The 22,931-nt window shown below is 49.5% G+C and overlaps 1 protein-coding gene across 7 annotated transcripts in view; it reads right to left on the bottom strand.

Moving 5' to 3' along the window:
* Positions 1-22,931, bottom strand: part of KLHDC3 (kelch domain containing 3) — a 56,283-nt gene that overhangs the window by 7,424 nt on the left and 25,928 nt on the right. For 5 of the 7 annotated variants that reach the window (XM_059720400.1, XM_019476238.2, XM_019476237.2 and 2 more), the window contains exons 5-8: positions 20,785-20,856; positions 20,308-20,542; positions 19,904-19,990; positions 18,248-18,356 (exon numbers count right to left, since the gene is read on the bottom strand). In XM_059720400.1, coding sequence (XP_059576383.1) covers positions 18,248-18,356; positions 19,904-19,990; positions 20,308-20,542; positions 20,785-20,856 — 503 coding nt within the window. The remainder of the gene's footprint in view (positions 1-18,247; positions 18,357-19,903; positions 19,991-20,307; positions 20,543-20,784; positions 20,857-22,931) is intronic. The other 2 variants (XM_006268771.4, XM_059720401.1) reach the window with 2 other exon arrangements.

Raw genomic sequence — 22,931 nt, forward strand, 5'->3', positions numbered from 1 at the left:
GGCTTTTACTTGTGTCCTTAATTCCCACCTCCCCAGCCCAAATTATATGTTGTACACTCCAAGTAAGAGATCTCTTTCCTAAACTGAAGAACAGAGAAAGGTGGAGCTTAAGACAGTCCCTTCTGGGGATTCAGATGACAGAGGTTTTGTTGCAGCAGAACTTCTTTGCTACTTGAATGCAGGTAAGCCTGTGAAACATGAACATTCTAGAGGGCTCCCTCCCACACACCTGCTTCTTCAGAGCACTGCAATACTGTGTGCAAGCGCATCTGATCTGGCAGCAACCAGAAGCCTTCTTTAATGCCTATGGTTCAGGGCAGGGCTGGCACGGGACACTGCCAGAACGTAGCAGTTCTAATTATCATTGGGGCCAGCCAGAATACTACACTGACAGGTTGTACTTGTTATTTCCTCTGGTTTAAAGATTACAGCATGAGCTCAAGTATGCAAAACAGGCTGGAAGCAGACATGCCACATAAGCAGGAATATAAAGAGCTGGGCTGAATTAGTCTGTAGGTTTCTGACCTGAGCACCATATTTCTTCCACCCCTCTGCTCTGGCATACAAGGGTCCCACATAAGCCTAACTATAGCTAGGGCAGTCTGTCTGTGGGTAAACACATATCCAAGCTGTGGGGAGAAATATGGATGCATGCAGACTGGTTTAGTAACTTCCCTGGATGACACTGCAATGTATGCATTGGTTGCTTATTCCACTTTCTAACCAGCTCCTTCAAGAGCCATTTAGCAGACAAAACAGCAGTGAACACAGTGCAGAGGCTCTCTACAACTGGACAGACTGTCCTCTTTTTCACAGACTGTGAAGGCAGGCAGAGCAAGAAGGGTTTCACCTTTTCTTCCTCAGGAGTTAGCAAGTAGGCAAGCCATGGCTGCTGCCCAGCTGAACCAGGACTGGACATTGCTATTCTTTGGGGAATTCTATTTAATCCTTTGTGCTGAAATTTTATCTCTACCCTTTCTCCCACCCCCACTTCTTGGTGATCTGGACCATCTGCAGACAAGGCAGGGAGTTCTCCATTTACAACAACTTCCTGGAAAACTTCTTATCAAGCCAGCCAGCTCCAGAACAGAGCTGATAGACTGTTACAGGAAGTAAGCAAGACTCTCCCCACAGGTCTCCCCAAGTCTGAGTGACAGGGCAATCCCAACCTGCAGCAGTTCCTCTCAGCTCCCCCTCCTTGCTCCCACTTTGCATCTGCAGAACAGTAGAGTAGTTCACCAGCTATTCAGAGTCATCCATCAAAGAACAAACACTTAACTTACCCCAAGTCTCTCCAGGCATAGCAAGAGGGAGCTCTTGCCTTGCCCAGTGATGGAGACCAGTATTCCAGAAATGCAGGCTCTTAAAGATGCCAGTTTGTTACCATCTTCCTGGTATTCGGGTGTACGGTAACTTTAACAAGGGAGCATCCATCCTTGCTTGGGGTAGCTAGGTGCTGCCCCAATTGCAATGCTGATTAAATGGTGCTAAAGCAACGTAACAGAACAACACCTGGGAGAGATGCCAGTTTAAAAGGCAACTCCCACCAAGTCCTACTCTGTCACCTTGGGTCTTTTGCTATATAGAAGGAGCAACTATATGGGTGATTGAACAGATTTTTGAATGCTTCCAAGGGAGTGTCACCTTCAAGAGGGACTCTGGCTAAACTCCAACCATTTCCTTCAAAAACACTCCTGCTGTTAGTTTCTTGATGCAGTAGCTGCAAATGAGAGTTCATTTGGAATTCTTTGAGACAAATATGATTATACTAAGACCTACACCAAAGCCTATGCAAAAAGGTCCTGAAATTGTGGCCTGTCCCCTTCTGCCCAGCAACGCCCAGATGGGTGTCATGGAGCCAGTCTCTGCTCTAGAGGTGTTGGAACCACTTGTGGCAGAGGGGAGGATGAAAGGCATTTTGTGTGTTTATACTAACAACTGGCTAACATTCAAAGCACATTTGCAACTGGACTCACACTATGCAACTGTAATCTGTCACTGAAGACAGAGTTCAGAGAGCAGAGGGCCTGTAATGGTACTAGGGAATTTCCTTGCTCTTAGCAGCTGTTACATCTCTTGGCCACATCAAACTGCCCTACATCCTGATGGGGTCACATCCAACATTTGACAGCTAAATCCCTAACTCCAGGGCCCCCATGAGTCAATGGAAACTTCAACCAGAGACACTCCTGCAAAAACTGCACAGAAATTCTGAACTCCATATGGGCATCACTATTCCATATACACATCCTTGTCACACACAGGGCTTCTCAAACCACTCCAGTGATCAGAATTCAGTATGCATCCCTCTGTTGCTAGGAAGCTATTCACCAACAGAATAGGAAAGTCAGCAAAGCCAAGAAGCTGTGTGCCCAAGCAAGGGGTAAGCTACTATTCCACAGTAAACCTCAAAGAACACATTGAGGCACACAGCTTTGTCAGAAGTTTATAATATTATTTTCCTTCTATGACTCCCTTTCACTCAGGGCTCTGAGCTGTTGAACATCTCCTTGCTTGCAAGGTGCATAAATCACCTCTGTTTACTATTAAAAAAACGAAGCATGGAGCAGCATGTTTACCCTTAGGTATGACCAGGGAGCCAGCAAACAGGAGCTACAACAGGGTAAGCAGTTTGCAGGCAGTTTGCTGAAGGCAAGAGGAGGAAGGGGGAGAGAAGCCAGGCACCAGATTCTGCCCAGGGAAGGTAAGTGATCCAGCTGCCTGTGCCTTTGGTCTGCTGAGGGTTTGTTTGGTGGGCTGTGTGTGTTTGGGGTTGTCTGCTCTGAGAAACTGGGAGTGATTGCTTACTGCTGATTGCTGACCGACTGCTGCCTGGGCCTGACAGAAGCTCTTACGAGGGGACAGCCCCAGTCCAGCCCTAGCAGGGTATAAAAGAAGAATCCCTAGGTGACCAGGGAGCCAGTGAACAGGGGCTGCAAACAGGGTAAGCAGTTTGCAGGACAGTTCCTAGGCCAGTTTGTGGGCCCACCCCCTTTTTTGAGGAGCAAACCTTTCAGTTTGGCATGAGGAAGCAGGAAAAAAAGGAACCCTTTCGGGACAATAAACAGGCCAGCTTCTAGGTGAGTTTGCTAGGGAAGGTCTGCTTGGAAGAAGAGCAGTAAGAGAGAGCAGGCAGAATAAGAGACCCAGGAGGACACTGCAGTGCTAGAGCCACTGCCACTGCCTCTGCTTGCACCTGTGAGGTTTCTGTCGAGGCAGCACCGCTCATCATTGATGCTTCCGCTCAGGGCCAGGTTTGGCACTATGGGGACTGCGGCTTGCAGGTTCCTTCCAGTGATGGCCAGGTTGGGGAGTGCCTGTAGTGTGAGCGGGGCTCCTTGGTGGTGTCTCTCAGGGAACAGGCAAGAGAACTACAGGAGGAGATGGCGAGGATCTGACGCATCCTCTGCCATGAGGAGTTCAGTTTGATGCTGATGGAGACCTCCAGGACTGTGAAGAACTGCTAGACTCAGCGCTAAAAAGAGAGGACATGGACATGAAGGAGGGTGGAAGCTGGAGGCTTGTGATTTCTGGCAGCAAGCAGAGACCTTCACCTCCACCTGTAGTGGTTTGTCTGGAGAACAGATATGGAGCCTGAGCAGCAGAGAGGGAGGAGCATGTTCCAATGGTGGAGGCCTCACCAAGGTGGGAAGGATCAAGATGACTGCCACCAAAAAGAAGCAATAGGTAGTACTGGTTGGAGACTCTCTTCTGTGAGGGACAGAGAGAGCTATCTGCCAACCTGACCTGTTGTCTTGGGAGGTCTGCTGCTTGCCTGGAGCCCAGATCTGAGATGTCATGGAGGGACTACCAAGGCTTATCCAGCCCCCTGACTACTACCACATACTTCCACTTGGGAATCAATGATACTGCCAGGGGAAACCCTAAGTATATCAAAGTGACTACAGGGCTCTGGGTGCAAGGGTGAAGGGGACAGGGGCTCAGGTTGTGTTCTCATCGATCCTTCCGGTCAAGGGAAAGGGCCCAGGCAGGAGCAGGTGCATCCTGTAGATCAACAACTGGCTGCGCAGGTGGTGTCACCAGCAGGGTTTTGACTTCTTCAACCATGAGATTTCTTCCAAGAAGGATTGCTGGGAAGAGATGGGATCCACCTGATTAAGAGAAGGAAGAGTGTCTTCACAGACAGGCTCGCTAACCTAGTGAGGAGGGCTTTAAACTAGGTTCACTGGGGGATGGAGACCAAACCCCTGAGGTAAGTGGGGAAGCAGAAGACCTGGAGGAACAGCAAGCAGGAGAGGGCAACAGGGAGGTGCTCTCACCTCCTGAGAAGTCAGGGGAATCAACTAGTTACCTCAGGTGCCTGTACACAAATGCGCAGAGCCTGGGAAACGAGCAGGAAGAACTGGAAACCCTTGCACAGTCATGGAACACTGATGTGATTGGAATAACAGAGATGTGGTGGGATAGTTCACAGGACTGGAGCACTGTCATGGACTGTTCATGAAGAGGGTTGGGGAACCGGTGGTCAGAGAGAGCCCAGGGTTGGTAAACTACAAACAAGACACCAGATCGTACCAGGTAAGTAATAAAGGGAACACATGCCATCAAGCCAAAGGGGCACCAAGAGCCCCCACTGGGGGAATAAAATGTCTTTATACAAACACCAGGAGTATGGGGAACAAGCAGGAGGAGCTCACACTCTTGCTTGCTAGCACCCAGTATGACATAGTTGGACTAACCGAAACGTGGTGGGATTCTACACACAACTGGGCGGTAGGCATTGAGGGGTATAGGTTGTATAGGCGTGACAGAGTGGGGAAAAAAGGTGGGGGGGGTAGCACTCTATGTTAAGGAGCAGTATACGTCTTCCACCATCAAGGTGGGGGCGGAGGAGGGGAACACCGAGGCATTGTGGGTCAGGATCCAGGAGGGGCCAGGGGAAAAAGGACTTGGTTGTGGGGGTCTACTACAGGCCTCCTCAACAGGATCAAGAGCTAGACGATGTATTCTCTGGGCAGCTATCAGACGCCACACAGGCGAGGGAGGGGTGGTCATGGGAGATCTAAACTACCCAGATATCTGCTGGGAGGAGCAGACAGCCAAAACAAGCCGCTCATGGAGGTTCTTATACTGTGTGCAGGACCTCCACCTAACCCAGGTGGTGTCTAGTCCCACCAGGGGTAACGCCTTGCTTGACCTGTTCTTAGCAACAGGGGATGATCTCGTGGGGAACATGCGAGTTCACGGTAGCCTGGTCACTCGACCATCACTTGGTTGAGTTCGCTATCCAGCGAAGAGTGGGTACAGTAACTAGTGGGGCTAAGGTGTTGGACTTCAGAAGGGCCAACTTTAGCAAGCTTAAAAGGCTAGTTAGTGAGGGGATGCAACTCAAGAACACAGAGCAAATGGGGGTCCAGGAGGGTTGGAGGTATCTCAAGGGACTGATCCTTGGGGCTCAAAAGGAGTCTATCCCATTACGTAGGAAGGGAGGTAAGGGGGCAAAAAAGCCCCCTTGGCTGAACAGGGAACTCCAGGAGAGTCTGGGGGCAAAGAAAGAGATGTACAGGCAATGGAAGCAGGGAGCAGCCACCAAGGAGGAATATCTCTCCCTGGTGCGCTATTGCAGAGAATCAGTTAGACAGGCCAAGGCAGGGCTCGAGCTCAGGCTGGCTTCAACAATCAAGGACAATAAAAAGTCCTTCTTCGGGTATATAGCGGGCAAAGGAAAGCTCAGAGCAACATAGGGCCCCTGCAGTACAAATCAGGACAGTTGGTGGATGACGCGGGGAAAAAAGCAGAGCTCTTCAATGAGTTCTTCGCTTCAGTATTTCCATGTACCGACCAAGCCAATTCCCCCACCTCGATCGTTGACAGATGTCCACAGGGCACCAGTCCGCCTATGGTTAGTACTGAAATAGTTAAGGAGCTCCTGGAGGAGCTGGATGGGTACAAGTCAGCAGGCCTGGATGACCTCCATCCACGGCTGCTGAAAGAATTGGCCAGTGTCATAGCTGAGCCGCTGGCATAGCTGTTTGAACACTCGTGGTGCTCCAGCCAGGTCCCCAAGGACTAGAGAAGGGTCAACGTGGTGCCCATTTTCAAGAAAGGGAGAAGGAATGAGTCGGGTAACTTCAGGCCAGTCAGTCTTACCTTTATTCCTAGGAAAATGCTAGAGAAAATAATCAAAGAACACATTTGTGCAGGCCCAGCAGGGAAAATGATGCTGAGGGGAAACCAGCACGAGTCTGTCACAGGTAGATCCTGCCTGACAAACCTTGTAGCCTTCTATGACCAGGTCACACACTGCCTGGACGGGGGAGGTGAGGCTGATGTCATCTTCCTGGACTTTAGGAAGGCCTTCGACACAGATTTGCACCCTATCCTCATTGGGAAGCTAGCAGACTGTGGAGTGGACGCCTACATGGTCAGGTGGGTGGCCAACTGGCTTAGAGACTGCACCCAGAGAGTGGTGGTGGATGGCTCCTTCTTAGCCTGGAGGGAGGTGGGCAGTGGGGTCCCACAGGGTTCAGTCCTCAGACCAGTATTATTTAATATCTTCATCAGTGATTTGGATGAGGGCGTGGAGAGCACCCTCTCCAAGTTCGCTGATGATACCAAGTTATGGGGCAAAGTTAGTACACCGGAGGGCAGGGAGCAGATTCAGGCCGACCTGGACAGGTTGGATCAATGGGCAGAGAGAACTAGGATGCAATTTAATAAAGATAAATATAAGGTACTCCACCTGGGAAGGAGGAATCCCCAGCACACCTATAGGTTGGGGAGTGTCCTTCTCAGCAGCTCAGAGGCAGAGAGGGATCTTGGAGTCATAACTGACTCCAAGATGAACATGAGCCGGCAGTGTAACAAGGCCATCAACAAGGCCAACCGCACCTTGTCATGCATTAGCAGGCACATGACTAATAGAACAAAGGAGGTGATGCTCCCCCTCTATGCGGCACCAGTCAGGCTGCAGTTGGAGTACTGTGTCTAGTTTTGGGCGCTACACTTCAAGAGGGACGCGGAGAATCTGGAGAGGGTTCAGAGGAGGGCCACTCGCATGATTAGTGGCCTTCGGGAAAGACCCTACGGGAAGAGGTTGAGAGAGCTGAATCTCTTCAGCCTTCACAAGAGACGGCTGAGGGAAGATCTTGTGGCCGCCTATAAATTTATTAGGGGAATAGGCGACACGCTGTTTACTAGGGCGTCCCAGGGAGTGACTAGGAATAATGGGTGTAAATTAGTTGAGAGTGGATTTAGGTTAGATATTAAGAAGAAATTTTTCACAGTAAGGGTGGCCAGGATCTGGAATGGGCTTCCAAGAGAGGTGGTGCTTTCACTTAGCTTGGAGGTCTTCAAGAAGAGGCTAGATAGTCACCTGGCTGGGGTCATCTGACCTCGGTCCTCTTTCCTGCCAGGGGCAGGGGGTCGGACACGATGATCCATTGTGGTCCCTTCCGACTCTACAATCTACGAATCTATGACAGGGAGGGGAGAAGAAGAGGAGGAGTTTCACTTTATGTAAAAGAGCCATAGGATTGCTCAGAGCTCCAGTATGAAACTGGAGATGGGCCTGCTGAGAGTCTCTGGGTTAGGGTCAGAGGGGAAAGCAACAAGGGTGATATCATGGTGGGGGTCTGCTATAGACTACCAGACCAGGGTAGTGGAAGTTTCCCAGTCACAGGCCCTGGTTCTCATGGGGGACTTCAGTCACTCTGACATCTGCTGGGAGGGCAATACAGCAGTGTGCAGGCAACCCAGGAAGCTTTTGGAGAGTACTGGGGACAACATCCTGGTGCAAGTGCTGGAGTGGCCAACTAGCAGCCATCATCATCTTGACATGGTGCTCACAATCATAGAAGAATTGGTGGGGAATGTAGTGGATGGCAACTTGGGCAGGAGTGATTATGAGAGGATTGAGTTCACAATCTTGATAAAAGCAAGGATGGAGAGCAGCAGAGTAAGGACCCCAGGTTTCAGAAAAGCAGACTTTGACTTACTTAGGGAACTCATGGGCAGGATCCCCTGGGGAGAAGAGTCTAGGAGAGCTGGTTGTACTTTCAAGAAGCCTTACTGAGAGTGCAGGAACAAACCATCCCAATGTGCAGGAAGACTAGCAAGTATGGCAGAAGACCAGCTTGGCTTAGCAGGGAAATCTTCAGTAAACTAAATTACAAAAAGGAAACTTACAAGAAATGGAAACTTGGACAAATAACTAGGGAAGAATACAAGAGCATTGCTCAGGCATGCAGGGATGAAGACAGGAAGGCCAAAGTGCAACTGGTGTTGCAGCTAGCAAGGGATGTGAAGGGTAACAAGAAGGGTTTCTACACGTATGTTGGTAGAAAGAGGAGGATCAGGGAAAGCGTAGGTCCCTTACTGAATGGGGCAGGCAACCTTGTGATAGGGTATGCAGAAAAGGCTGAAGTGCTCAATGCCTTTTTTGCCTCCGTCTTCACAGGCAAGGGCAGCTCCCAGACTACTGCACCTGGTAGCACAGTTTGGAGAGGAGGTGAGCAGCCAAAAGTGATGAAAGAACAGGTTAGGGACTAGTAACAGGGCCCTGCTGTGTTCCTAGGGGCTTGGGGGAGTCTGAACAGCCCCACACTCCAGAAGCACCTCTGCACACCCACCCCAGACCTGGTAGAACTCACTGGAGGCTGGGGAACCAGGTCTTGGGACATAGTGAGTCCCTCAGCAAGGGAGCTGCTGCAGGTGTGGTGAGAGAGGGTTAGCCACATATGCCCAGAGTGGGAAGGATAAAAGACACTGAAAGCAGCCTCAAGGGGCTGCACCTGGCCAAGGAACAGGCTGCCTGGAGCTACCAGGGGTTAAGCAGCCACTGGGAGAACTTGAAGCAGGGCTCTTCTCTGTTTGTTTGTTTGTTTGCTTGTTCATTTGCTTTGCTGCACAACCCTGCAAGCTCTGCAAAGCCTCTGAAAGATAAGAGGCAACCAGGATGTGAAGCCTGGAAGAACCACTGGAAGACAGCTAAGTGCTAACTTATTTGTTTAACTTCTTTTGTTTGTCTGTCAAGCTGGGGAGCCCTCCAAGTATTATCTATTAGCCTGGCTGCAGCATAGGCAAAGGCCCTGAACAGTGGGTCCTTGGCCAAAGACAGCAGCAAAAGTAAAACTGGTCAGCTCAACTAGTGTGACCAAACATACCCTGCTGTGATCTGCCTAGGCTCTGCCCATAGCAGCCTACAGACTACTTATAAAAACTGGATGTGTACAAGTCCATGGGGCCAGATGGGATGGACCTGAGAGTACTAAGGGAGTTGGTTGATGTGATTGCAGAGCCATTTGCCACCATCTTTGAAAACTCATGGCAATCAGGACAGGTCCCAGATGATTGAAAAAGGGCAAACATAGTACCCATATTTAAGAAAGGGAAAAAGGAGCATCCAGGGAACTACAGACCAGTCAGCCTCACCTCGGTCCCTGGAAAAATCATGGAGCAGATCCTCAAGGAATCCATTTATAAGCACTTGGAGGAGAAAAGGGTGATTAGGAACAATCAGCATGGATTCACCAAGGGCAAGTCATGCCTGACCAACCTGACTGCTTCCTGTGATGAGATGACTGGCTCTGTGGATGCAGGGAGACTGATGGATGTGGTGTACCTTGATTTTAGCAAGGCTTTTGATATGGTCTCCCACAACATTCTTGCAGGCAAGCTAAGGAAGTATGGGCTGGATGAATGGACTGTAAGGTGGAGAGAAAATTGGCTGAAGCATTGGGCTCAGAGTTGTAATCAATGGCTTGATGTCTAGTTGGTAGCTGGCATCAAGTGGAATCCTCCAGGGGTTGGTCCTAGGGCCAGTTTTGTTCAATGTCTTCATCAAATGACCTGTAAGATGGCAGAATGCAACCTCAACAAGTCTGCAGATGACACCAAGCTGTGGGGAGTAGCAGATACACTGGAGGGTACGGCTTGGATTTGGAGTGACTCCAAAGGAATCTCAAGAGGTTTAACAAGGACAAGTGCAAAGTCCGGACTTAGGACAGAACAATCCCATGCACCAGTATAGGTTGGGGGCTGATTGGCTGGGCAGCAGCTCTGCAGAAAAGGGCCTGAAGGTTACAGTGGACAATAAGCTGGATATGAGTCAGCAGAGTGCCCTTGTTGCCAAAAAGGCTAATGGCATACTGGGGTGCACTGTTAGGTGTGTTGCCAGCAGGGCATAGGAAGTGATTATTTCTCTCTATTCTGCACTGGTGAGGCCACATCTGGAGTACTGTGTTCAGTTTTGGGCTCCCCACTACAGAAAGGATGTGGACAAATTGGAATGAGTCAGTGGAGGGCAACTAAAATGGTTCAGGGGCTGAGGCACATGACTTATGAGGAGAGGCTGAGGGAACTGGGCTTATTTAGTCTGGAGAAGAGAAGATTGAGGGGGGATTTAATAGCAGCTGTCAACTACCTGAAAAGGGGGGGGGGGTGAGGATTCAAACCAGGATGGAGCTAGACTGTTTTCAGTGGTGTCCGCTGACAGAACAAAGAGCAATAGTCTCAAGTTGCAGCATGAGAAGTTCTGCTTAGATATGAGGAAGTATTTTCTCACTAGGATGGTAGTAAAACACTGGAGCAGGTTACCCAGAGAGGTGGTGGTATCTCTGTCCTTGAAAGTTTTCAAAACCTGGCTAGACAAAGCCTTGGCTAGGATGATCTAGTTAGGGATAGTCCTGGCTTGAGCAAGGGGTTGGACTAGATGACCTCCTGAGGTCCCTTCTAATCCTGACTTTCTATGATTCTATGAAGCAGTCAGCAACAGCCTTGCACTAAGGGACAGGGTTTGAGACTTCTAGTGACCCACTGACTCCTGGGTCACATTGCGATCTTTCCATGGTTTGCTGCACAAGGGAAGAGTTGTGGCCCATTTGCTTGGTTACTGTAGCAGGGGCTGGGTTGCAGCCCCTGTTAGACTCTGAGGGAGGGGCAGTGCAGGTAGGAAACTCACCTCATGGGGTCTGGGCAAGCTGCACTGCCTGGCACACTGGAGAATGCCGTGCGGCAAGGAATTCACCCGGCGGGGTCTGGGTGAGCCAGGCTTCCCCAGTGCACCAGGGATAAGCTCCAGGGGGAAAAAAAAACTCACCCGGCAGGGTGCAGGCAAGCCAAGCTGCCCGGCATGCCAGAGAAGGATGCCAGGGGGAGAGGAATTCACTTGGCAGGGTTCAGATGGGCTGCGCTTCCCTGGCACACCAAAAAGAACTGGGGCGGGCGGGGACATGGGGGACGGATGGACTGGAACAGCACACTGGATCCAGAGTCCAGAGAACACATACCTTTAGAGCTGGTGCTGACTGGCCCAGAGGAAGCCCGTGGGGTTTAAAAGGATGCTGAGAGGTTTGGTGTTTGGCATCCAGGGGAACAAAGGCAGTGTAGCAGGACTGTGAAGAGGACTCCACTGCAACAGACACTCAGCCAGCTGAACCCTCGGGGGACACCGGGATACTGTGACCACAAAAGACAAACCAACCCAACCCATTGAACAAGGTAACTAATGCCGGATGGCGGGGTAGTTGTGGGTATACCCCCTAAGTCGGAGGGATGGGGACACATGGAAAGAGTGTCCAAGGAAAAGGAGGAGTATACCTGCTTGGCTCACACTTGCAGGGAAGCAGTGAGGAAGGCCAAAGCAGTTACAGAACTCAAGTTGGCAACAAAGATTAAGGATAACAAAAAGTCCTTTTTTAAGTACATAGGGAGCCAGGAAGAAGGCACAGGGTAATACAGGGCTGCTACCGAATGCACTAGGGCAACTCGTAACTGATAGGATGGAAAAAGCAGAGCTCTTAAACAATTTCTTTGCTTCTGTATTCCTGAACACGGAGACAAATACACCTCCCAATGAGTCTTTAGTCTGGAGTGTGAGTAATAGTAATCCACCAATGGTTAGCACTGACCTAGTGAAGGGGCACTTGGAAGAGCTGGATGTATTTAAGTCGGCGGGCCCTTACAATCTTCACCCAAGGGTACTAAAGGAATTGGCTGATGTCATAGCAAAACCACTGGTGCAACTGTTCGAGCACTCGTGGTACTCGAGACAGGTCCCAGAGGACTGGAAAAAGGCCAATGTGGTCTCTCTTTTCAAGAAAGGGAGGAAGGAGGACCCGGATAATTATAGCCGTTAGCCTCACCTCTATTCTCGGCAAGACCTTAGGAAAAATCATAAAGAATCACATTTGCAGGGGGCCAGTGTGTCACACTATGGTAAGGGGCAACCAACATAGGTTTATAGCAGGCAGATCCTGCCTGACTAACCTGGTCTCTTTTTATGACCAGGTCACAAAGTGCTTAGATATTACTTACCTGGATTTTAAAAAGGCTTTTGACCCAATTCTTCTGAGCAAACTGAGTAGCTATGATGTGGATTTTTTCACAGTAAGGTGGATGAAAAGCTGGCTCATGGGACGCACCCAGAGAGTGGTGGTGGATGGGTCGGTTTCTCCCTGGAGGGATATGGGCAGTGGTGTCCCGCAAGGCGCTGTCCTTGGACTAGTGCTGTTTAATATCTTCAGTGATTTGGATGAAGGTGTTGAAAGCACCTTGTCCAAATTTGCAGATGACACTAAACTATGGGGTGCAGTTAACATACTGGAGGGCAGGGAGCGAATTCAGGCAGATTTGGACAGACTGGGGAAGTGGGCGGATCAGAATAGGATGCAATTTAACAAGGATAAATGAAAGGTGCTACACCTGGGGAGAGAGAATCTCCGACACACCTATAGACTGGGGGGTACCATTCTGAGCACCACAACAGTGGAAAGAGATCTCAGAGTCCTGGTTGATGCAAAAATGAACATGAGCTGTTAGTGCAACGAGGTACTAAGCAAGGCTAACCACACTCTTTCTTGCATCAGCAGGTGCATCACGAGCAGGTCTAGGGAAGTGATAATTCCCCTCTATGAGGCATTGGTGAGGCCGCAGATGGAGTACTGCATCCAGTTTTGGGTGCCGTACTTCAAGAGGGATGTGGATAACCTTGAGAGGGTACAGAGGAGGGCTACTCATATGGTTGAGGGTCTGCTGGTAAGACCCTATGAAGGGCCTCTGCAAGAGAAGGCTGAGATGCAATCTTGTGGCTGTCTACAAATTCATCAGGGGGAACCAGCAGGGAATAGGAGGCACTCTGTTTACCAGGGCGCCCCTTGGGGTTACCAGAAATAATGGCCACAAACTGAAGGAGAATAGATTTAGATTGGACATAAGGAAGAAATTCTTTACAGTGAGGGTTGCCAAAATATGGAATGGGTTTCCAAGAGAGGTGGTGATTTCCCCTACCTTGGAGGTTTTCAAGAGGAGATTGGATAGGCATCTTGCTGCGGTTAGTTAACCCCAGTGCTCTTTCCTGTCTGGAGCAGGGGGGGGGCAGAACCGATGATCTGCCAGGTCCCTTCCTACCCTAGAAATCTATGAAATCAAGCCCAATAGGAAACAGGGCACGAAGTGACACCAGAGGCGGGGTTAGCTTTGAGGGACTCTCAGGTTGTTCAGGCAAAGGAGGGATTTGCCTGGAGGGACTGAATAAGTGAACTGAATAGCCAGGTTCAAGCCAGCTACAGTGAGCTGAGCTAGACCTCCGAACTCAGGTTCTGAGTTTTTCTTCTTGAGAATGTAATACAAACAAGGAGGTGAGAACCTGTTTTGTTGGCTTTTTTTTTTAGCACCTCACAGGCAAGGAAGAGATAGCAGGGGGAGGTTAGATCCCCTGTGTGCCTGAGTTACAGCTAATTAGCTTATAGGACATACACCTGGGATCTACAGAACTGCCTAGTTGAGGATCTTGGAGACAGGCAGGTAGAAATCTCACCACCCAGGATCTGCCAATCCCTGGGAGAAGGAAGATAGCCGCAGGTTAGGCTTGAACATTAAAGAGAGAGACCAGTCTAGAGCAGAAGGCCATCAACCCTTTGTGGAGTCAGCAACTGAATAGGGCCAGGGAGAAGCCGAGATTCCATGACTCTCGCTCATTGTCAGCAGAGAAGGACAACTTGTCACCTGAGAGGAAAGAGGCAGGGTGTAGGGGTCGTAGAGCCCTGCCCTGCGGAAGACCAATCTTCATCAGTCTGACCATTACTCTAGACATCATCCATACTCCCACAGAACAATATAATATCAAGATGTGGCAGGCGAGAGGGAGTGAAGATTAGGCAGAGGTCCTGGTGGTTTAAAGTGGGACAAAAGTGAGGCGAGTGGACCCACCTGCTCACAGTTACAGACTGACAAGAGATGCCCACAGCTTCTTCCTCACTCTGGGCAGAAGAGACCTTTACCTCATTATTGTTCCTCATGGAGGTCATTAATGCAGGATCAGAATCATCACATCGCTCTGCAATGTCTGGTACCCACAAGGATAATTTAAACTCCTCATGGCCTTCAGCAACACAGTAGAAAGAACTCCCCTTCATGGCCCCCCAGGCAAAGGCTCACCCTTCTTGCACCAATCAGTACAAGGGGAAGCAAGCAGAGCTTAGAAGCAAAGATGGTGCAGCCCTCATAACTCCAAATTCTAGACTGGGGTATGCCTAGTGCATTTGCCAAACAGCTCTGTTCTAGGGTACAGCCAGAAGACTGAACTCCTACAGCATTAGCTCACTGGTCTCTGTACTGAACAGGAGAACTAGTGCTGCCTCCAGTCAGCCTATATAAAGGCCTTCATTTGTGTGCGCTAATCACTATGTTGGCAGGAGCTCCTCATGGAGCCCAGTCAGCAAGAGTTGTGTGTGGAGGTTGACATATTACAGGGAGGGAGGCAGATGGCTTGACTGGACAATTCTTTGCTTTTTAAAGGGTTTAAGCGAACAGGTTTGGTACATAAAAACCCCACTCCAGTGCTGCTTAATGGAATGCACTGGGTTTTGAGACAGCTGGAGAATCTTTTGTTTTTAGGAGAAAAGGTGACACAATACATACAACTACTGGAAGAAGAGTGCAGTCATGAGGCTCAAGGCGATGGGATGGTGGGGAGTATGCAAGGCGATGCCAGGGACTAGGGAAGCAAATGGAAATGAACTACCTTCTAAAGTCTTTGAATCATAGAAAGTTAGGGTTGGAAGGAACCTCAGGAGGTCATTTAGTCCAACCCCTTGCTCAAAATAGGACCATCCCCAATTAGATCATCCCAGCCAAGACCATGTCTAGCTGGGTCTTAAAAACCTCCAAGGATGAAGATTCCACAACCTCTCTGGGTAACCTGTTCCAGTGTTTTACTACCCCCCAGTGAGAAAATTCTTCCTAATATCTAAACTAAACTTCCATTCCTGCAACTTGAGACCGTTGCTCCTTCTTCTGTCATTTGCCACCTCTGAGAATAAGCAAGCTCCATCCTCTGTTAAAACCCCCTTCAGGTAGTTGAAGGCTTCTAATAAGCCTCCTCTTCTCTAAACTAAATAAGCCCAGGTCCCTCAGTCTTTCCTCATCAGTCATGTCCCCCAGCTCCCCCACCACTTTTGTTGCTCTCCACTGGACTCTCTCCAATTTGGACTTTTTTCCCCGCTGGGCCTGGACAGGCTGGGCTGTGCTGCCACTGCCGCCATCGCAGGGGCCGGGGCTGGGCTGTGCCGCCTCCCCGCTGGGCCCGGGCAGGCCAGGCTGTGCCGCTGGGGCCAGGGTCAGGGCGGGCCAGGCTGCGCCACCTCCCCTCTGGGCCTGGGAAGGCCAGGCTGTGCCGCCACTGCCGCGGGGGCCGGGGCCAGGGCCAGGGCAGGCCAGGCTGCACTGCCTCCCTGGGCCTGGACAGGCTGGGCTGTGCTGCCACTGCCGCCATCGCAGGGGCCGGGGCTGGGCTGTGCCGCCTCCCCGCTGGGCCCGGGCAGGCCAGGCTGTGCCGCTGGGGCCAGGGTCAGGGCGGGCCAGGCTGCGCCACCTCCCCTCTGGGCCTGGGAAGGCCAGGCTGTGCCGCCACTGCCGCGGGGGCCGGGGCCAGGGCCAGGGCAGGCCAGGCTGCACTGCCTCCCTGTGTATACGCTGCCGTGGGGAATACTTGGGTGCGGCGTATACACGGACTAATTTACAAAAAAACAATTTTCCGCAGGTTATACGTGGGTGCGGCTTATACCCATGGGCGGGCTATATGCACGAAAATATGGCACTCAAGATGTGGCCTCACCAGTGCTGAATAAAGGGGAATACTTCCCTTTACCTACTGGCAACACACCTAGCAATGCAGCCCAGTATGCCATTAGCCTTCTTGGCAACAAGGGAACACTGTTGACTCATATTCAATTTACTGTCCGCTGTGACCCCCAGGACCTTTTCTGCAGAGCAGCTGCCCAGCCAGTCAGTCCCCAGCCTGTACTGGTGCATGGGATTGTTCCATCCTAAGTGTAGGACTTTGCACTTGTCCTTATTGAACCTCTTGAGATTCCTTTTGGTCCAATCCTCCAATTTATCTAGGTCCCTCTGAATCCAAGCCCTACCCTCCAGCATATCTACTACATCCCGCAGCTTGATGTCATTTGCAAACTTGCTGAGGGTACACTCTATGCCATCTTCCAGGTCATTAATGTAGACATTTAACAAAACCCGGCCCAAGTCCGTCCACTGGGGGACTCCACTTGATACTGGCTGCCAACTAGACATTGAGTCATTGATTACTACTCTCTGAGCCCAATGCTCCAGCCAATTTTCTATTCACCTTACAGTCCATTTGTTCAGCCCATACTCCCTTAGCTTGCCTGCAAGAATGTTGTGGGAGACCATATCAAAAGTCTTGGTAAAATCAAGGTATACCACATCCAACGGCATGGGCAACTGGTGCCTCCCAGGTCTGGGGGAGCACCAGATCACCAACTGGGAGGGAAGGGGGTTCCCCAGCGGCCAATTGCCGAGCCCAAAATCGCCAGCGGCGAAACTGGAAGTGCACTTCCGCCGGCACTACCAGTTTTGTGGCTGGCATTTCCAGGGGGTGCACGGCCAGCCTCAGGGAGTGTATGTGCACTCCCTACGCGCCGCCAATGTCCACCGGTTGCCCTGCATCCACAGAGCCAGTCATCTCATCATAGAAGGCAATCAGATTGGTTAGGCATGACTTGTCCTTGGTGAATCCATGCTGACTGTTCCTAATCACCTTTTTCTCCTCCAAGTGTTTACAAATGGATTTCTTGAGGATCTGCTCCATGATTTTTCCAGGGACTGAGGTGAGGCTGACTGGTCTGTAGTTCCCTGAATCCTCCTTCTTCCCTTCCTTAAATATGGGCACTATATTTGCCCTTTTCCAATCATCCAAGACCTCTTCTGATCTCCATGAGTTTTCAAAGATGATGGCCAATGGCTCTGCAATCACATCAGCCAACTCCCTCAGCACCCTTGGGTATATCCCATCCAGCCCCATGGACTTGTACATGTCCAGCTTTTCTAAGTAGTCCCTAATCTGTTATTTCAGCACTGAGGGCTGCTCACCTCCTCCCCAAACTGTGCTGCTCGGTGCAGTAGTTTGGGAGCTGCCCTTGCCTGTGAAGACGGAGGCAAAAAAGGCATTGAGCACTTCAGCCTTTTCCGCATCTTCTGTCACAAGGTTGCCTGCCCCATTCAGTAAGGGACCTACTTTCCCTGACCCTCCTTTTGCTACTAACATGCTTGTAGAAACCCGTCTTGTTACCCTTCACATCCCTTGCTAGCTGCAACTCTAGCTAAGAGGTCAAACAGGATCTCCACACCATGAGCCAGAAATGGCTTCTCAGTGGGGCTTTTCTCTGCCCAACTTCTCTAAAGCTCCATCCTCAGTTCTTCTCCAAAAGGTACAAATACCCCTCTGCCTACCCCACATGCAGACTCTCCACAATCCCTTCCTTGGAAGCAAAAAGTGGGGAACACTCAGTCTGATATGCACAGGGTGGAAACAAGGACACAGCTGTCTGGGGAGCAGGACCGAGCAGCTACAGGAAGGGTTTAGAAAGCCACTTATGTCATGCATCCTTACCAGCCAGGAGGTCTGTTTTTCCCCCCAGTCTTTGCTGGGCCCCCTTTCCTCTCCTTTGGTTTTCATGGACTTGGCCCCAGAAACAATTGATAATAAGCACTTCTTTTCTACACTGGTTAATGTATATCCCAGCAGGAACATAGGCCCTTGCTTTTGGCCCCCTGAATTACAGGTTACCAAGTGGGATGTGCCATGCACCTGAGAACCAGGAAGAAGTAGCTTCATTTAAGGGAAGGAGCTGATTAACTCAGGTGGGAGTACAGGGAGAATCAGCACTAAGGGGAATCCAGGGGAAGGGACAAAGGAACCTTTGCCTAGCTCTACCCCATCCAGCAGATGCCATGCTTCCCCATCACTCACCTGGTGCCCCCAAAAAGGATAATCTTGTCCCCCACTCTGCAACAGCACTGTCTGCGGCGCGGGCATGGTCCTTTCCCCTTTGGCTCAATCTTCCTCCAGGAAAAAGAGACTGAGGAGAAACCCACAAGCCTGTCACATGAGTGGGCCCAAGCCTGAGCTCAACACAAAACCTTATCCACCTGATTACAGGTAGTTATTTATACACTATGACAAGCCTACATCTTAAGCAGGTTAGAATTCTAAAATGGGGATGTGCTGGACTGACCCTTCAATAGCCAAACCTCCTAGCATCCTACTAGACCCATTTCTTTGCAACCTGATCATCAATCTTGGTCCACCTTTACTGTAGGGAATGAGGGGAAACACCTTTAGTAATGGTGCATAAGGAGTGTCTATTCCAGGCACAGAGCAAGATCTCGTTTGAGATCAGACAGGACTTCTGGAGGAGCCACTTGATAAGACAGGTGTTGTAGAATCTCCCTCTGAGACCCCATTTAGGTCATACGCATGCTTTCCTTAATGAGAGATCTGAGGAAGGATCCTGGAATGGGTTCACCTAGCTGGGTATGCCGCTCCTGATTCCTTATGGTAGGCAGCCAAAGTACCAGCTCTTTCCCCTGCCTCAAAGTACTCTACCAAGACCAAGCCAGTCTGTCCACATACTTAGAACTCAGTACAATCTTAGAACTCTCTACAATCAGCTGAGGTTGCTAAGGTTCATACTTTGCTAGGCAGCAGACTGCAGCTGCTTTTTTGGGAAGAGGGGCAAGACAACCATGAAATCCAGGAGCAAAAGCCCAGCTAGCCTCCCTCCTCCAGCACTTGCTGAAGCAACTCCAGCGGCTCTTAGGCAGGATGCACATGGATCTAGTGCCCTCTTGTGGCATCTGCAGTAAGTGCAGAGCCCATCTCCAGGGAGCAGACAGATCAGACAGGTCTTTTGAAGATGAAGGGTAGATGGCCAGGGCAGGCTCCCTTTGTTCTAGCAGTTAACCAGAGATTGAAGGCTGTGGAAAAACCACTGAATAGCATGAGGCAAGGATGAGCTGCCCTGAACAGCTGCTTTACTGAGGTTCAGGTGCCACTCAGGGAAAAGGAGTGACTTGCCCAGGGTGAGACTGAATTCTACTTGCTGGCTCAACTGTTTGCTCAGATCTCAGAACAGTAGTTGTCATGAGGAACCATTTCTGATGGTCTGCAGAAAATGACCTTCAGTGCCTTTTGGGGATGCGGTGTTGGGAGGGGTCTTGTTAAGGTCCAAACTCCATTGTTTTCCCTATTGAAGCTGTGATACCCAGCATGCTTGTATTCTCCAGAGTTCACCTGAGCTACCAATCACTTCAGGACCTTGTCAAGGAGAAGCACAGTATAAGGCAAGTGCCACAACAGAAGGTCGTTACCCTTTTCTATTCTGAGTAGAAGGATACAGTCAGCATTATTACTTTTTCCTAATGATGCCAGTTTCAGGAGGAATGGGGCTCACAAGAATATAAGCAGGTTTATATCCATTATGTAAACAGGACAACATTTCACTGTTGAAGGGACTTCCAGATTTTTGTTGTACATGCTGGTGAAATACACCCCAATATGCATACGCTTGAGGATCTTGGACACCACCATTCAAAAAATAATGAGAAAATGTTAGAATCTAAATACCTGGATCAAATTTCCAGAGATCGTGGAAGTGTCTATTCAGACGTGCATTGTAGCCACCAAATACATATAACTCCCCATTGTAGCAGACTGCAGGAAGTAAGGAGACACATCAGCACACCCATGACAAAACCCAGTCTGTGTCTCCCTATAGCACCAAATGTAGAAGAAATGGGTTCAGGTGCTTTCCCTTACTGCATGCCACCTTCATGTTCAAAGCAGAGTTTATCAGGGGTGCTCAACCCCCAGCCTATGGGCTAAATTCACTGCTTCCCTATTGTTGTTCCCTGCTGTTAAATTTCCAGAACCCTGGGGAGCCCTGGGCTCTGCATATTGGATCAGGCACCAGATCCCAGAGTGCAGGGCCAGGTGGGCAGGACAAATATCACATGCCGGGCAGGACTCACATGCTGAGCAGGACAACTCACATGCTGAGTGGCTCCTCCTGCCTTCAGGGAGCATTGGAGTAGGAGGGGAATCCAGCCAGGAGTTTGTCTCCGTGTCAAACACTTTTATCCGGTTACAGTAGATCTCATTGTTGGAGTGAAAGGGCCCAAAGCGATCTGCTCTGCCACCAAATACGAACATCTTTGTCCCTATGATGGTTGCTGAGTGGAAGTCTCTCCAGCGAGCTGGCGTACCCTGGAATAAACAGACAAATAAATAAAAGGAGTAAAAATGCAGGCTTCCCAGGGCTATGTGAGAGTAGTCAAATTTGGCCTGGGTGGCCTAGCACAGAGATGTGTAGCCAGTCCACAAAGAACTCACTCTTGCAGATTCCAACCAAGTGAGACAGAAGTTGTAGAGCAGGAATGTGCAGTTTCCCTGAAGGGTAGCAGACATGAGGGGTCCTCCACAGGGCAGAGTAAGAAACAAATACTGACCTTGGCTGAGATTAGAGTCCATATCATGCTATTGGTGTCCAATTTGTGGATGTCATTCGAAAAACAGTCAGCCTGGAAGACAGCAGGGCAGCCTAATTACCAATGGATTCAACAGACCAAGATCTAATTGACTGCAGGAAACTAGGTGGTCCTAGAGACCTGGAGCTTCTCTTTGGAAACAGAGCTTCTGGTATAGGGGAATCAACAGGACCCACATCTGGAATTAAACTCGTTCAGTGCACAGGATGGACAGTCCCAGGGAATGAGGCAGCTGTTCATCATTTCTTATCCCCAGCATTCTTTATGGCCCCCAACCTTGTTAACTGGACACCATCCAAATCCTGCACTGGATATATAATTAGAAAAGCCTAGGAGGTGGTTATTATGGAGTTCTATGCCAGTATTTCACAGCATATGAGAGGGGTGAGCATAACTTCCCTGAAACGCTACACATAGGGAAGTGAAGTGCAGGACTCAAGCCAAGATATGCAGAGTCCTTGCTAGTTTTAAGTACCCTGACAATTAAGTGCCTATTCTGAAAGTTTTCAGGGATGCCAGGCCATGTACAGCCCTCAAGAAGTTCAAACTGTATCTCCAAGAGCTTGGCCCCAATCTTGGCACACTGGGCATCCAGGTGATAAGAAAGCACTGCCCACCAATTAAATTCTTAAGAGAAGTATTGGAAAGTCTGTGGCTAAACCTAGTTCTTCTGAATCCCAGTGTAGTTTAACTGCACGTGTTGCCTTTTCTTTCTGCAGTTCCTTGGCTCATTCAGTAGTTATTTCAACCAGCTACAAACAAGATAAGAGAGCTACTTTTGCTACACAACCCTGCTTCATTCATTGTCTACCCTGTGCAGGGAGTGAGAAGCTTCTGTAGCAAAGACAGTAGAGACAGTAGACTGTAGCACAGACAATGAATGTATAACTTTGAGTATTCATTAGAGGGAGAACTGAAGCTGCATAGGCAGCCTCATCCTGACATCATCCTACTTAGACTATTTGAGTTTGACTTTTTTAAATAAAAAATGAACAAGCCCAAGAGTCCTGTGTGTAGCCAGTCACCCCTACACATAGGGGCTCTGACTACCTTGCATTCAAATCCACAGCACATTTCTCTATCATTTGAGCCTGGGGGTGAAGTCTGCTAGCTAGCAAGCAGTAGCAGGCTGTTATGCCAAGGACCAGTGTAGAAACAAAAGAAGCTTGCTAATACTGCACACAGCTCAGGTTACAGACTTGGCACATATGTTCTGAGCTGTGTGTTTAAACGGGCAAGACTTAGGGTCACCACCGAGTCCTAGCTGCAATCTCCAACTCTGTTAGAGGCAAGTTAATGCAACCTTCCCTATAAGAAAGAGGGGGCAAAGGACAGGATTATGTACCCCTGTCCTAAAAGGCAGGTAAGAGAGAACTTATTCAACAAGGGTAGTTTATGCACAGAAAGATCAGTTCAGATAAGACTTGAATATCTAGTCTTCTGCCCTCCAATCAGTGCAAACTGCTCTTAAGCTAAAGGCATTTTAATATGGGAGGGCAAACAAGTAGATGCAAGAGAAGAGCTCAGCAAGCCTTGGGTACATGTGTAGGACAGGTGAATGTTCAGCAAATTAAGCAGCACGATAAAGACTGCATCCTACTGCACATATTCAGTAACTAGGAGTTCCTGTGTCTCACTTCCTGGCCAAACCTAGGTGGATTTTTTCAGGGACAGCAAGCAGAACTTCACTTTTGGTGCCAGGATTTCATCTGATCTCATTTAAAGATTCTGACTTTTATATCAGATGAGCTTGCCTTGTTAAAACAGTTTTTCCTTCATTTAATGTTACAAAGCTCTGAAGTTTTCTTAAAACCATATCTGAAAACTTTTTTTGCAGGGTGGCACAGGAGAGGGATGGAGATGGTGGAAGGAAAATGTTTGGCTCGAAGCAGAAGCCACATCTGGAAAGGTTCAGCCTAAAGGACAAAAGAATGGCAAAATTATAAGCAGGGGATGAGAACATAAAATTTTAGTCCATCTTAAATATGGACATCCATTTGCATTTCAGTTACTAGAACGTGCTAATAAAAAGTAGGGCTCCCCAATCCTCCTTCAACGTAGATTTCACCACACAGGGACACAGGTGCATCATATTGGAGTCCACCTAC

The sequence above is a fragment of the Alligator mississippiensis genome, chromosome 1 (assembly GCF_030867095.1).
Source record: "Alligator mississippiensis isolate rAllMis1 chromosome 1, rAllMis1, whole genome shotgun sequence".
Classification (NCBI taxonomy): Eukaryota; Metazoa; Chordata; order Crocodylia; family Alligatoridae; genus Alligator; species Alligator mississippiensis.